Source organism: Watersipora subatra, chromosome 2 (genome assembly GCF_963576615.1).
Source record: "Watersipora subatra chromosome 2, tzWatSuba1.1, whole genome shotgun sequence".
Classification (NCBI taxonomy): Eukaryota; Metazoa; Bryozoa; class Gymnolaemata; order Cheilostomatida; family Watersiporidae; genus Watersipora; species Watersipora subatra.
The window spans coordinates 19,068,504-19,083,390 of NC_088709.1; the positions used below are offsets into that span (position 1 = coordinate 19,068,504).

At 34.7% G+C, this 14,887-nt stretch overlaps 1 protein-coding gene across 1 annotated transcript; it reads right to left on the reverse strand.

Annotated features, from left to right (window-relative positions):
• Positions 1-2,069: 2,069 nt before the first annotated feature.
• Positions 2,070-2,426, reverse strand: LOC137388023 (processed variable antigen-like). The gene has a single exon (XM_068074542.1). The coding sequence runs from the start codon at positions 2,424-2,426 to the stop codon at positions 2,070-2,072; it is 357 nt and encodes a 118-aa protein (XP_067930643.1).
• Positions 2,427-14,887: the final 12,461 nt, after the last annotated feature.

Below are 14,887 nucleotides of genomic sequence, written 5' to 3' on the forward strand. Positions count from 1 at the left end.
TTGCAACAAAATTCACATTACAGTTATTTGGTATCAAAAGATTCACCATGTCTTACTCTGTTGTGTTGTAAGGTGCCAAATATGTGGAAATGTGATTACAAGCTCTTAAAAGCTCAAAAACGAAAAGCCGCTGTAGATTGGAATCTTTCTATTTCTTTGACGTATTCATTACAGTTCGGTTATCGTCTTGTCACATCATGTTCTCACGTGAATTGAGAGGCCAATAAAAAGCTCAATATAAAACTTATCGTAGCACAAGTTTATTACAAACACTTCGGGTTTTACCGAAGACCCAGTATCAAATATAGATGGTCGCTACTTTACAGTTTTGTTTCGGCATTATCGAATCGCCCAATCGTAATCTAATCATGTGACCCAATACTTCGCAAATAATTTTTGCAGCACTTTTCAATTATTACAGGTGACCAACAGGCTCGTCATGATTATCAGACAATGATATGTCCTCCTTCGAACTAAGGTTAAAAATTTTAACGAATTTTTACGGTAAGTTATAAGATATCAGTGCTAAAAGTGACAGCATTACAATGACGATAAAACAGACACGTGAGAACAATAAACATAGTTTTATTGAATGTGTGAAGTATATTTGTGAAAATATTTCGACGAATGAGGTTGCATGAAAGTGTAAACAGAAACCATCCTGTAACAACTACGTCCCATTTGAGCCGTTTTAAAAAGCGAATCCAAACTACCGCGGTCTCATGTGGCTGCGATTAACTGTTCGCATTTGTTGCTTTTAAGAGCTTGTAATCTCATTCCAATATATTTTGCATCTACAACACAACAGATTAAGAAATGGTGAATCTTATGATAATAAATAGCTGTAATGTGAATTTTGTTGCAAGTCAACCTTTAGAAGATTTTTATAAAATAGTTAAGATAGTGGCACAGTTCCTTATAAAAAGAAACTTGAGACAAACATGGCAAATTGCGCATGGTCAGCGTATAGCGTGTCACAAAACTATACATACATGTATGTTAAACATGGAATAATAGTTCATTTTGTTGGTATAAATGGTTAGCTTGCATATATTTATTTAATGTATATATTTGCGTGCAACTTACTTTTTGCTTGCCTTTCTAATTGTTTGCCCTTCCTATTTGTTTGTCCCTTCCAATTGTTTTGCCCCTTCCAATTTGTTTGCCCCTTCCTATTTGTTTGCCCCTTCCTATTTGTTTGTTTGTTTCTATTTGTTTGTTCCTTCCTAATGGTTTGTCCCTTCCTAGTTGATTGCCACTACTTATTTGGTTGCCCCTTCCTATTTGTTTGCGCCTTCCCATTTGTTGGCCCCTTCCTATTTGTTTGTCCCTACCTATTTGCTTGGTCCTTCTTATTTGCTTGTCCCTTCCTAATTGTTTGTCCCTTCCTATTTGCTTGCTCCTTCCTATTTGCTCGTCCCTTCCTATTTGCTCGTCCCTTCTTATCTGTTTGTTCCTTCCTAGTTGTTTGTCCCTCCCTATTTGATTGCCACTTTCTATTTGCTTATCCCTTCCTATTTGCTTGTCCCTTCCTATTTGTTTGCCCTCTCCTATTTGCTTGTCCCTTCCTGTCTGTTTGTCTCTTCCTATTTGTTTGTCCCTTCTTATTTGCTTACTCCTTCCTATTTGCTTGTCCCTTCCTATTTGCTTGTCCCTTCCTATTTGCTTGCTCTTTGCTAATTGTTTGTCCCTTTCTATTTGCTTGCTCCTTGCTCTTGGTTGGCTTCTTCTTATTGGTTTGCCCTTAATATTTGTTTGTTTCTTCCAATTTGCTTGCTTGTTCCTATTTGTTTGCTCCTTCCTATTTGTTTGTCCCTTCCTATTTGTTTGTCCGTTCCTGTATCTTTGTTCTTTCCTGTTTGCTTGTCCTTTCCTATTTGCTTGCTCCTTGCTAATTGTTTGTCCCTTTTTATTTGCTTGCTTCTTGCTATTGGTTGGCCTCTTCTTATTTGTTTGCCCTTCATATTTGTTTGTTTCTTCCAATTTGCTTGCTTCTTCCTATTTGCTGGCTCTTTCCTATTTGTTGTCCCTTCCTATTTGCTTGTCCCTTCCTATTTGCTTGTCATTTCCTATTTGTTGGCTCTTCCTATTTGATTGCTCTTTCCTATTTGCTTGTCCCTTTGTATATGTTTGTCCTTTCCTATTTGCTTGCTCCTTCCTATTTGCTTGTCCTTTCCTATTTGCTTGTCCCTTCCTATTTGCTTGTCCCTTCCTATTTGATTGCTCCTTCCTATTTGCTTGTCCCTTCCTATTTGTTGGCCCCTTCCTATTTGCTTGTCCCTTCCAATTTGCTTGTTCCTTCTTATTTGTTTGTTTACTCCTATTTGTTTGTCCTTTCCTATTTGTTTTTTCCTTCCTAAATGCTTGCTCCCTTCGGTTGGCTTGCCCTTTTTTTGTTTGCCCCTTGTTTTTTTTTGTAACTTCATATTTTCTTGCACTTTTCTTGTGGTATCAAGTTTGAAAGCTAGAATGTTAACTACTCTTATATGCTAAACTAAAGAAATTTTCTGTGCAGTTTGTTTTTGTTATTTCGGCAATGCTGGACGTTTAACTAGTATTAAATATAAAGAGCATTTATTTGGGTACTAGCTGCTTTACCTGCCTACAGGAAGAGATTCACGTGCAGCATAAGGTTTATTGAGAGTTGTACTTCATACTGTAAAACAACTCCAAATATGCAGTCTACTGAAATTGCTGTCCTGATCAGAGTATGCATGCATCGATACATGTTAATGTTGGGGAGAGAAATGGAAATCTGCAATGTGTTTTACAGCTAGTCTACAATGCATCAGCCTCAAACCGCTCAAATCGGAGTTGACCTAACTTTGTACATAGAACTGATAACGAAATTGACATTGCTAGGCAAACTGAAGTTCTTCAAACTGGCAGTATTGAAAGGTTTTACATATTTTAAGAAATTTTAGAAAATATTTTGCTATTGCACTACTTAGCTATCGCCAGTATTTATTGAATTGAGACTTCTACATGCTTAAAACATTAATCATGACTAACCAGTTTTTCGTCTATAGCCTGTGTTTTGACATGGTATATACAAACTGTGCAGCAGTAATGTGGTTGTGTTGATAAAATTTATTATCAATAAAATCTACTATATAAACTACATATATGGCCTCTCACCTTTCCAACATAAGGCATTACATCTGGAGCATTTTTGGACATTCGTCCCGTAAAAACATGCAGTCCTAAACTGTGTTGCAGGACTGTAGTCAAATGCAAAGTTTTTGGCCCATACACAGCGCCTGGTAGCAACTGCTGTAGTTAGTGCATCTTGCTTATGTCAGTGTTTCATCTTCTCTGAAAATTCAGCTTGCCAAGCAGCTGTTGTAGCTAGTGCATCATGTTCTTGTTGCCGCTGCATCTACTCGGAGGTTTCTGCATGCCTGGCCGCTGTAACTGCTGCTTTGGGCCGTTTAAGTCGCTGGGTCGGCTCAGCAGTCTCTGCACTTCTAGCAGCTGCAGCATCTATTCTGGCCTGCTCTCGATGTACCTGTGTTTGTTCAGCGGTTTCTGCTCTTCTAGCAGCTATAGTAGCAGTTCTGTTTTGTTGTGGGTGTAGCTGTGTTTGCTCTGCAGTTTTGGCTTGTCTAGCTGCTGCTTTGCGAATTCGGTCTCTTTCTCTATGGAAATCAATCTGTTTTTGCGTTTGGGCAGTAGATCATTTTAGAAGTAGATCATTCATTCATCCGAATCATTTTAAAATTAGCCTAAAACTTAATTTTAAATTTTTGTTTGAGATTTTCCAACTTAAAAACAACCATTTTTATGTAAGTTTTGAAAACGCCACTGAGTTAGAAAACAATTACTTATGTTGATGACATTATAGCCGATCCAGATTTTTGTGATTACACAGATAAATAAAATGCACAAAGTATAGATACAATAATTTTTTTTGCATAGCAGTGCTTGTTAACATGTTGGCAAAATGAAATATATAACCAAAAAAAATGTTCTAGATGGAGTTTGAAATTGAAAAAAAATTGTATACATATGAAGCAATATCGGAAAAATGGCTGGCAGTAGGCCAATAGCTAAATTTGTACATGGACGCAAGTGAAAAGGTTATGTATTAGAAGTGTGGCAATTCATAGACAATACAGCATTGAATAAAAAGTACTTACCTTTATGATGAGGAAATTTAGTAGGTGAGAACTGCGCTTTTCCATCAACCGCAAGAAACAAACGTTTACTTGACCTCCTCGGTACACGTTGACAGTAAATATTAATTGCATGTAAATTAGTACTCATTAAATTATTTTATTTAATAAGTAGTACATTTGTATAGCTGTATTAATAGGCACCTTTGTATAGACCGCAGAACTCAGGACGGTGGTTTTTAACACTGCAGCAACTTTGTGGTTTAAAACGGAACAGTGCTGTTGGGCACTGTAAAGAGGCGCGCTAACCAGAGACCACGTGATTTTTGTGTAAAAACGATGAATAGGTTATGTATAGAGGCGCACTAACCAAAGATTCCCGTTACTGCGCCCTAGCGGTAAAAGAAAAAACCACGGAATAGCCGTACCCTCATATAAGCCGCATCGCTCAAACCATCAGAAAAAAGCAGTGGCTAGTATCCGAATAGTACGGTACTCTATAAGCCGGACACACACACAGACAACGATTGCCATTTATATAGTAGATTAAAAGCCACTTCTGATGTGCAAATGTTCTATGTATATATAACACCAGCACATTAAAAATTGCTTCAAATAAAAAGTGGCATGTCCCAATCCCGTCCAAATACTCAAATAAGTGCTTTTAACTACTTTATCAATGTTGGTAGTTCTGGTTTGAATATTATGCAGGATATTTAAAAAAAGACGAAGTTGTCACGTTTTGTTGTTGTAGAATTGGGTATGTGAGTTGCTGTAAGGTCGGGTCATCTAGTTTTAATATACAGTAGACGCTCCTATAATGTATGCTTCCTATAACGTAAATTCTAGAAATCGTCAAAAACTTATGTGAAGTTTTTGCTTCTTACTACGTAAAAAACTCTATATAACGTAAAGTGTCAAGTTGGGTGAGCTTTTAAAATTGATTTGAAAGTTAGTTTTTTTTCACACTTGCAAAAAAATTGCTAGTGCATTTAGCGTTATATCTATTATATATAACTTTCGCGACATTCTAGTTCGTTGTAATAGATCGTTGAATATATCGTCAGAAAGGCGGACTGGATAGCTGCGCAATTGCTCATAAATACAAAGGAGGTCGATTGGGGCAGGTGTTACAGCTTCGGTCTACCAGTTTAGTGTCACGAGTTCGAGTATTGTTGAAAATAATCTCAATCCTAACCTTGACCCCTAGATAGTCATGGATGACGAACAGGTAGGACTGCTGTTTATAGTAAAAAGATGATTGTTTTGCCTTATTGTAGATGTACAAAGTATTTGTTATTAGCTTTGCTTGCAGAATAGACTTTGCTGTTTAGAAAAATAAGCAAATCATAAAAGAAAGTCGAAAATATGCAGTCCCTATCAACTTGTTGTAAATTCACCGCAATCATGGTCTATAAAACCAGTGAGATTGATCATAAAAAGGAGAAAAATTGTTGATGAAAGCCAATAATTCTGCAGTTACAGTACAGTCCGCAAGCTAAAAGAGTTGAGTAAAGTTTTTTCTTTTTGCATGGCCAAAGGGTTAGATTTGGAAAGATCTTGGAACAAATTATGCAATTTACACGTATTTTACTGTTCTCATAGCATGAACTCCCTACAACGTAAACGTTCCTGGAATGGATTATTTACGTTATAGGAGCGCTACTGTACTCAACTCACAGAGCTTAGAGTTTTCTTTATAAATTTAATTTTTTGAAATGACACACACACACAGTACGCGCTCCTACAACCAAAATAATTCATTCCAGGAGCGTTTACATTATAGGGGTTTTAGGTTATAAGAAAAGTCAAATAGATGTAAATTGCCTAATCTGTTGCAAACACCTCTCTTTTCAAGACAATCTTTTCAAACACCCTTTTGGCAATGAAAAAACAACAACTTGACTTAATTTTAATTTATGGGCTGTACCGTAACTGCAGTATTATTGGTTTGCATTGACAGTTTTTCTCCTTTTTCTGATCAATCTGACTGGTTTTATAGAATTTACGGTAATTTATGGTTTTACCATGATTGTGGTAAATTTACAATAAGTTGATGAGAGCGCACATTTTTGACGTTCGTTTACAACGATTGGCTTATTTTTTCTAAACAACAAAGTCTATTCTGCAAAGTAAAACTAATAACAAATATTTCATACGCCTACAATAGAGCAAAACAACAAAATATTTTTATTATGAAAAGCTGTACTGCCTGTTCATCGTTTATCTTGGTAAAATGTAGTTCCTATCTGAAAAGTTTTGGGAGCGCTACCATATTATGGTGTGCACAGTAAAAATTTTCCCATTTTTATCCTAAAGCTTTCTTTCCGCTTTGTTTCTCAACAACCCGCGTATTTCTTGTTCCCACCCTACAAGTATTTGATTTCGAAAACGATAAATAATAAGCATACATAATGATCATAACGAATATGTTGTATAAATGAAACTACTTACATGACCTGAACCCAGTAAGAAGGAAAATAATCAGTTTTTCGTTAAACTTCCTTACATACTACCCAATAATGCCTAACCCTTTGGCTGGGGAAACGACCAAAATGTTGTTTATCGGTTGCGTGGGAAAACAAAATTTATGTCGCTTTCAGTAGACGTTTATAAAGCTGTCGCCTAGTAACGTTAAACAAAGGATATGAACACTAGTAAATTTTAAATATTATCAACAAGATATTAGTTGATGAATTACAATATGAAACGACTATCTGAGATGCATCGCTTTGTGCTAAAAGCTAAAGAGCGAAAAGAATAAAAGTTGGAAAAACCAGTCAACATCAGCTCGACTTTCAAAACGGTAAAATAAAAGACTATTTGATCTTGCGATCGCTAGTGATTTTTTGTCTGATCAGAATAAAAATAATTCAGATGATAGAAGTGATGTAAACTTTTTGGACTTTTTATATACTTGAAATATACAAAGAATAACGATTGTTATGGTAGCTCGCACGGCTATGTTATAGCGTTTGACTCTACCGAAATAAACGCATCCAAACATTTCATACAGGGACAATTGCACATGGTTGTATTTTTTGTAGTGGTACATATGTAAATGAATGTTTATGTACAAAAGATTTTGTTCATAGAAGTAAATTTAAGACTTGAGCTATGCATGTTCATATAATATCGATTTTACTGAATTTTTAAAAATAAATTACACAATTTTTGGGTGTTTTTGCCAGGCTTTTACCCAGCCAAATGGCTAATACCACCTAATCCACAAGCTTCACCCACTAGCTTTATCCAATAGCTTTATTCACCCACCATGATTGCCACGACCACCTGCCACCAATTTGAGCTCACAAGCCAATGTAGCCAGAGCCTAACGATGCCCATAATACAACAGAATACATAGTGCATCCTTTTTATTGCTGATTAAGAGTGGTATATTGTTGACTTTAAGTAGGTATTGTTGACTTAGAGCCGTATATCGTTGAGTGGTGTATTATACAACATATTTCGCCACCAGCCCGAACTGAGGTGAGTAAGTGTTGAGTGGAACATTGTTGTAAATCGATTAAACAACCAGTACATCACTAGCCTGTATATAAGCCCCTGCATGGTTTGCATACAGACTAGTGCATCGCAGAAAGAGAACACCAAGTTTAGCAACAAATGTTATTGAACTTTGTGTTCTTCTTCTGTGATAGGTCGGTTTCTTGTGCGTGTTCTGCTTGTTTATTAGGCCATTATTTATTTATTTGTTTATTTATTTGTTATTTATTTTATTATTTATCATAAGGATTAATTTGTTATGAAGTATTTACGTTAAAATCTCAAACCCAACCTTTCTTTTCCGTTGTTAGTATTATCGCTAGTTGTGTGACAGGCCGACTGTGGTAGGAAACTTCCAATTGTGACTGCGTAGATTTATGAAGTCTAACAGTATGCCCCTATTGTGCCCACTGTATATACATGTTATAAGTAAATAAACTTGCACACCATTTGCACATTATTGATGTTATTTTCTATCTGGCACATACGCTTATTGTCCTATTGTATATGTCTTTTTAGCAAGCAGGTGTACTTCAAAATATCGTGTGACAAAAGTGGCAGCGATAGCAAACTGATAAAAACCCAAATGCTATTCTAGTCAACTATAAAATGAGAGAAGGTTATGCAAAGGGCCGTGTGGGAACAACTCCATAAGCATTCATTTAAAATAAGCTGATGAAAAAACCAAACAGCCAGAGGGAGAGGGGGGCGGAGCTTACTAGCTATATAAGCTCAAACATTTGTGTAGAAGAGCAGAGCTGTTCTGGGCCTGTTCATTGCCTGTTACTTGATTCTTTTTTGTACGCCTTGATGAACTAAGCAGAAATATATGTATTGTACTCATGCACCGAGTCTTGTACTAGTGGAGGAAAAGTGAAGGTCGCACAAAACCTTTACATTATCATCGTCAGCGTTAGGTTCAGCGCACTCTGTTGAGTGCAGCAGAGCACAAGTTAGTTTCATCTCTCTCCTGTTGATTTCAGCAAGTTGCATTGTTGGCAGCATTGGGTCTCGCGTAGAGATGCTAGAAGTAAGGGTTGTCTCCACCCCACTCCTAAGAGTTTTTTTCACAGCACTCCTTTTTGTGATGTAATGTAATTGTGCCAATATTGATACATTACTACACACACACACACGCACGCACGCACGCACGCACGCACACACACACAACGATTGCCGTTTATATAGTAGATAGGTAACAAAGTATGATAGGTTTCAAAGGTTTATTGATGATTTTCACAGAAAATGATTGGCAGATGAAATTGATTCGCCTTCAATGAAAATCATTGAATGTTTTTTGAGACATGAACACTTGACATGAGTGTATCTTAGTATGGGGTCTAACATGTGTTATATTTTTAAAGCAATTAATCTAAAAGCCGATTCAATGTTTCACTTGCAACTGAAATCTGCTTACTGGGTGCTAGAAATGCCTTGTCTGTCTTTTCACGTACATGAAAATCTGTTTGTAAACGTACATTTTTATGCACATAGACACTTTTGCGGTCTTCCATTAGACTTACAAATTAATTACAACTTACAACTTAATTGATCTTTTGTAACGTGAATATTTTCTTTTACAGCCTACACTTGTCCATCTACTTGCGATGGAGACTCTGTCTGCTTGCTTGACTGTAGCCGAGTCACCAGTTCTGAAGCTATTTGTGTGGATATCTCAGGGAGTAAGTTCGTTGCATATAGCAAAGTGTTTTATTACTCAATATTTATATGTGTTTAATAAATATTTAAAAAGTTGGCTTTTTTATTCTTGTCACTTTTAATGTGCTTTTTTGGAAAAAGTGTGTCAGTAAAACACTCGCTGTTAAGGTTAGTCAAAGCTGATTAGTTTTTTATATGGCGGCTCTAGAAAATTAAATTTAATTATTTTAATTAATTAATTAATTGCATTTACATTAATGAATTTAATGCCAATTGATCTACTGAAATTTAATACAGTTATTATAATTGCAAACTTTGTAAAAAATTCTGATAAAAACACGATTGCCATTTTCATAAAACTCAAAAAAATGTCCCATAAGATTTTTTGTATTAGCCGACAATTTTTTTGTATGCAACGTATGTAGTAAAGCACAACAACAGCTTATTGATTGCATCACTAAATTTATTGAGCCAATTAGAGACTAAAACAAAGTAAGGAATATTTTTTTAAAGCAGAAAACTCCTAAAAACCACTTTTTTCTTGTCGAAGGGCTTTTTTATACAAAATTATTCTGCACTTTTGCAAAAAAAATTCTCATGTTGGAGCTTTGAACCGACATTAGGAAGAATATCGTATTAATGGCTTTCTTTTCACATGTTACAAGGTTTTTATAATATCTTTATTGTTTTGAATTATTTTTAAAAGCTCCAAGATGATTTACTTGAAGTTTCTTATTTTGTAGTAAATCTATCACTTTCATTGGTAGTTAATATATTTGTGCAGAAAGTAGGTGCTGAGTTTATTAGTTTGTTTTTAAACAAAACTACATGATTACAGCACAAGATAGTTGCAACTTCTCTCCTATCACACAACTAAAGGAATACTACTTGTTTGGTTTTCATAAAGCTTCTTGGGCAGATTACGACATATGTTTTGTAAGTGCAATCTATACTATTTTTAGTGTTGTTTAACATCAGGATTACGATTAGCAAAGTTATTACAATGCAAAAAGGAAAGATTGCATCTTTAGATAATGTTTTTCATTTATTGGTAACCCAAATAAGGAGTAAGCTTCTATCCATGAAATCAACTTTCACCACAAATATGCACATTGTAAACTACTCAAAAAACCAAACCTTGGTTTACCGTAACTTTTATGCAAAAACAAATACAAATGTGTGCATTGTTTTAGTTTGAGGTTTATCGAGATTTTACTAGTATATAGTGAAATATGGTGAAATATGGCATATTTCACCAATATTTTGGAGAAATATTAAGTTAATTGTTTTTGCCATGTTATTTTGTTTTTTTGTATAAAAATAATATTTAAATATTCCTAATTATCTATGTTTATGTTTTATGATGCCATGTTAAAAATATATGTAATGTACATTTGTAATATACAGTATGTCTACATGTTTTACTGTTGTGTCTGTTTATTGTTAATATGCTAAAAAAGTAAGACTTGAAATTTGATAAAGCAAGTTTATCTATTGTATGCTGTCATGCTGAAAAAAGTGTAAAGACATGTGCAATGTAAATCTTTTTAGTGACTTGGGTATTATAAAACAGAATTAAATATTGAATGCTAGAACATACACTAAAATAAATTCATTTCAACATAGTTTATTTTCATGTTGATCTATCAGAAAAATCAAACCTAGTTTTGACTTAACTTTAATAAGCATTAAAATTGTAGCAAAGCTTTATTTAGCATTCTTAGTATTTTTAGTGCGATATAAATTAGTGGTGAATCTAGATGAACCTGTACTTAGTAGTACAAGTTTCTCACATTTTTTTTGCTTTTGGTTCTAATGAGTATTTTACAGGCAGTAACATTGTTCAAGCAGTACCAGAGCAAAGAACTTAATGTCAAATTTTTCTGAGCCTTTCAAAAAAGGCTTTTGGAGATTGAACATGCAGTTTTGCACTCTGCGAACTCAAATTCTATGAGCCTCTTGTAGTTATTTTAATATATCTAACAACTTTTTAAAACAATTTTTAGTTTTATTATATGAATTTAATATATTTGAAGTGACCAATTTAGAAGGTTTTAAGTTAACATTAGCTACTACAAAATATTCAACATCATAACCCCTAAGGTGCTAAGACTCTGAGTAATAAACAAACTTTTCTAGGTAAACTGATTGAAAAGTAAAAGACTTCAGAGCTGTATTTCAGCTACTAAAAGATCAAGTAAATGTTCAGCCAGAGCTTTTCGATAAATGCATCTAATCAAACCTAAACAAACCCATAGTTCTATTTTATGAAAATGTTTCTGTTTACGTATGTGATGTTTTAGTGTGTCATTTTAGGTAGTATCGTTCAACAAACTTTATCAAAGCACAACACTTCGTGTTAAGTTCCGTGGAACTCTTCTTGGCGGGCGTGGGGAAGCAAACAGCTATGGATTTTTGAAACTCATGTTTAATAGAAGCTCATGCATCACCCCAGGAAAGATTGAGAGTGCTTACTACAATAGTGAAGCTTATTTCAGTCACGACAGAGCAGCAGGAAGTGAGTCATTAGAAGTAGTGTAAGCAAAACGTTTCCTTATCATTCAGTCTCATTTATATCGTTCATATCTCTCTCCCTCTCTCTCTCCCTCTCCCTCTCTCTCTCCCTCTCTCTCTCCCTCTCTCTCTCCCTCTCTCCCTCTCTCTCCCTCTCTCTCCCTCTCTCTCTCCCTCTTTCTCCCTCTCTCTCCCTCTCTCTCCCTCTCTCTCCCTCTCTCTCCCTCTTTCTCTCCCTGTCTCTCTCCCTCTGTTTCCCTCTCTCTCCCTCTCCCTCACTCTCCCTCTCTCTTCCTCTCTCTCTCCCTCTCTTTCCCTCTCCCTCTCTTTCCTTCTCTCTCTCTCTCTCTCTTTCTCCCTCTCACGCCCTCTATCTATCTCCTTCTCTGACCCTTTTTCTTCCTCTCTCTCTCCCTCTATCTCCCTCTCTCTCTCTCTCTCTCTCTCTCTCTATGAAACTATTAATAATACTATGTTTAACTTATAGACCCAAGTTCCACTTTTACATATTATATCTATATAAATAAACTACATAATATATATATCCATGTATATATATGTATATATATTTATATATATATATATATTTATATATTTATATATATATACAAAGTGGATGCTCAAGTGGATGCTCTTTAGACATTTTATCTGAAGAGTGTGATACTTATTGTACCACATGAAACTATTAGTAATAAAATGTTTAACTTATAGAGTGAAGTTCCACTTATACATATTTTATATATATATTGTAAATTCTAAAAGTTCCAAACTCTCGTAGTGTGTTGAGGCAAGGGAAAATTCTCCAGACTGCTATTTAAACAAAATTGAAGTTCTTCAAAACCGTTTACTCAGAATAATTAATAAGAACGTTTACGATTTTTCTGCTAATTCGTTATTCAACCTAAATAGCATTTTAACTATTAAAAAGTTATACAAATACAAAGTACTGATAAAAGCACACAACACATTTTATGAAACAAACCAAAACAGGACAATAACGCATTTAACTACTCGTCAAACACACATAAACCTAACAATATCATTGTTTAATTCAAAAGCTGGTCAATGTTGTTTGGATTATCAAGACTCATTGCTATGGAATCTACTACCGGTTACACTGCGTAAGTTGTAAATGCTAATTCTGTCAAAAATGAACTGAAGCGCTACCTCAGACAACCAGACTAGACTAAACTAACTAGACAGACTTCTGCTGACTCTACTTTCGGGTTCCGCACCTTGACTAGCCTCGCTATTGCGCACAGGGACTTCATCATCACCTTCGCTGGAGTGACATTTTTTATTCTATATTTCTTGTTCTTGTACAATGTAAGAAACACTCTTTATATTATTTTTTGCAGTTATATTATCGATGAAAATAAACAAACGAACAAATTAATGGAGTTCTGTTAGATGGTTGTAGTTCTTGGAGTTTAGAAAAAAGTCTAGTCAGAGTATATATTTTTTTAGAGAAAACTATGCCATTTTTAACAAAGTTGTTATATCGTCCTGGTGCGTGATTACCTTTATCTACATTCTTTCAGCTATTCAAACAATTCAAACAGTTTAAATTTTATAAGCTAATATTATATATTTACCGCTGCAAACCCTTATCTTTAAATATTTTTATTTAAAATTATATGTGTTTATTTATATATATAAGTTTATTTTAAATATTTTATATCAATTTTTGGTAGCCTGCTCTGACTATTATGAGGCTTCAATTTACAAGTATAGTTTTATTAGATCACCTTTATATTTTCCCTATTCATTACCATTGCTCAGACATTTCTACTGCAGCCGATACATACAGCCACTAACAACGCAGCTAGAAACAAAATTTTGACTGGTTACAGAAAAAAAATCGTTGGAATATTACTATTTTTATGTGGCAACTTTGAGAGAATTTAAGGAATACTTACTAGTTTATTGTTAAGAAGAACAAGTTTGTCAGGTTTCTGTATCCGTGCTTTAGTTAAATATTCTGTTGCTAAATGGATATGAAAAACAAACATTTTTTAAGTTAAAGACTCATCGATATGCATCAGGGTGTTCAAACAAAAATAAATCAGCAAAACTCTGCTGATTAGTTATCCAATATAGTCAGTCATTTTCATGAAATGTTAGGTAAATGCATTTAGTAGCCAACCTATTAGTTTTTTACCAAGCTACCTAAAACAACTAACAAGTAACTCGATCCTTACTGGCAGCTACAAGTCACCCCAAAATATGATTTCTTAATAGCCATTTTTTCAAAAGCTTTGCATAGCAATTGATACCTAAGAAACTTGTGGTAAAGAGATTCAAGATTCACTCAATGTCTAACACATTCTGAGTGGCAACTTTTTTATGTAAATGTTGTGAGCTGCCATTAGCAAAAATACAATGATGGCTTCAAAAGTTATACCACTAGCTTTTTTTGATATATTTTAGTTTTTTGTTATATTTATACTAGTTTTTGTTGAACACACACAACTACATTCTCATACCCATTTTTCTATTTGTGTTGAAAAAAGTTCTTGACAAGTGAAATACACTTTTAAAGTGCTCAAGTTATTGGCCAGATTGTAATAAATATACTCCAAGGAACCCTTCGGTTATGTTCTTTTGTAATTTGTAGATTATTTTTACAGTTTTACTTGTTACTACATTTTAAATCAATGGAGTTCTGTTGGATGATTGTCATGACAATGTTTGTTAATGTTCTCATGTTTTATAGTAAAGAAACACACCACCAGGACTAGTTTTTATAAGCTACTTTGAGTGTTTCTAACACTTATTCTGGATCTATCAGATTAACCCGAAGGAATGCATTTTGCAGCACGTCTAGTCTGACAGAGCCAGGTAGCCATTTCACTTGCCCAATGTGGATCTTTAACGTGCTCTTCGTTGTCAATGTGGTGCACGGGGCCTCCAAGTTATGATCTAGGTCCAAAAGATCCAGCAATTTAGGGTTGAAAGCTTGCTAAGAGCTTTTTGTCAGATCAGCATTAAGCAGAGCTTGAACCACTAACCCAATGCTTGAAAGTCAAAGACGCTACCACTAGGCCACCCTGACATCCTAAAGTGCAATAACTACAACTGCAAAAAACTTATTT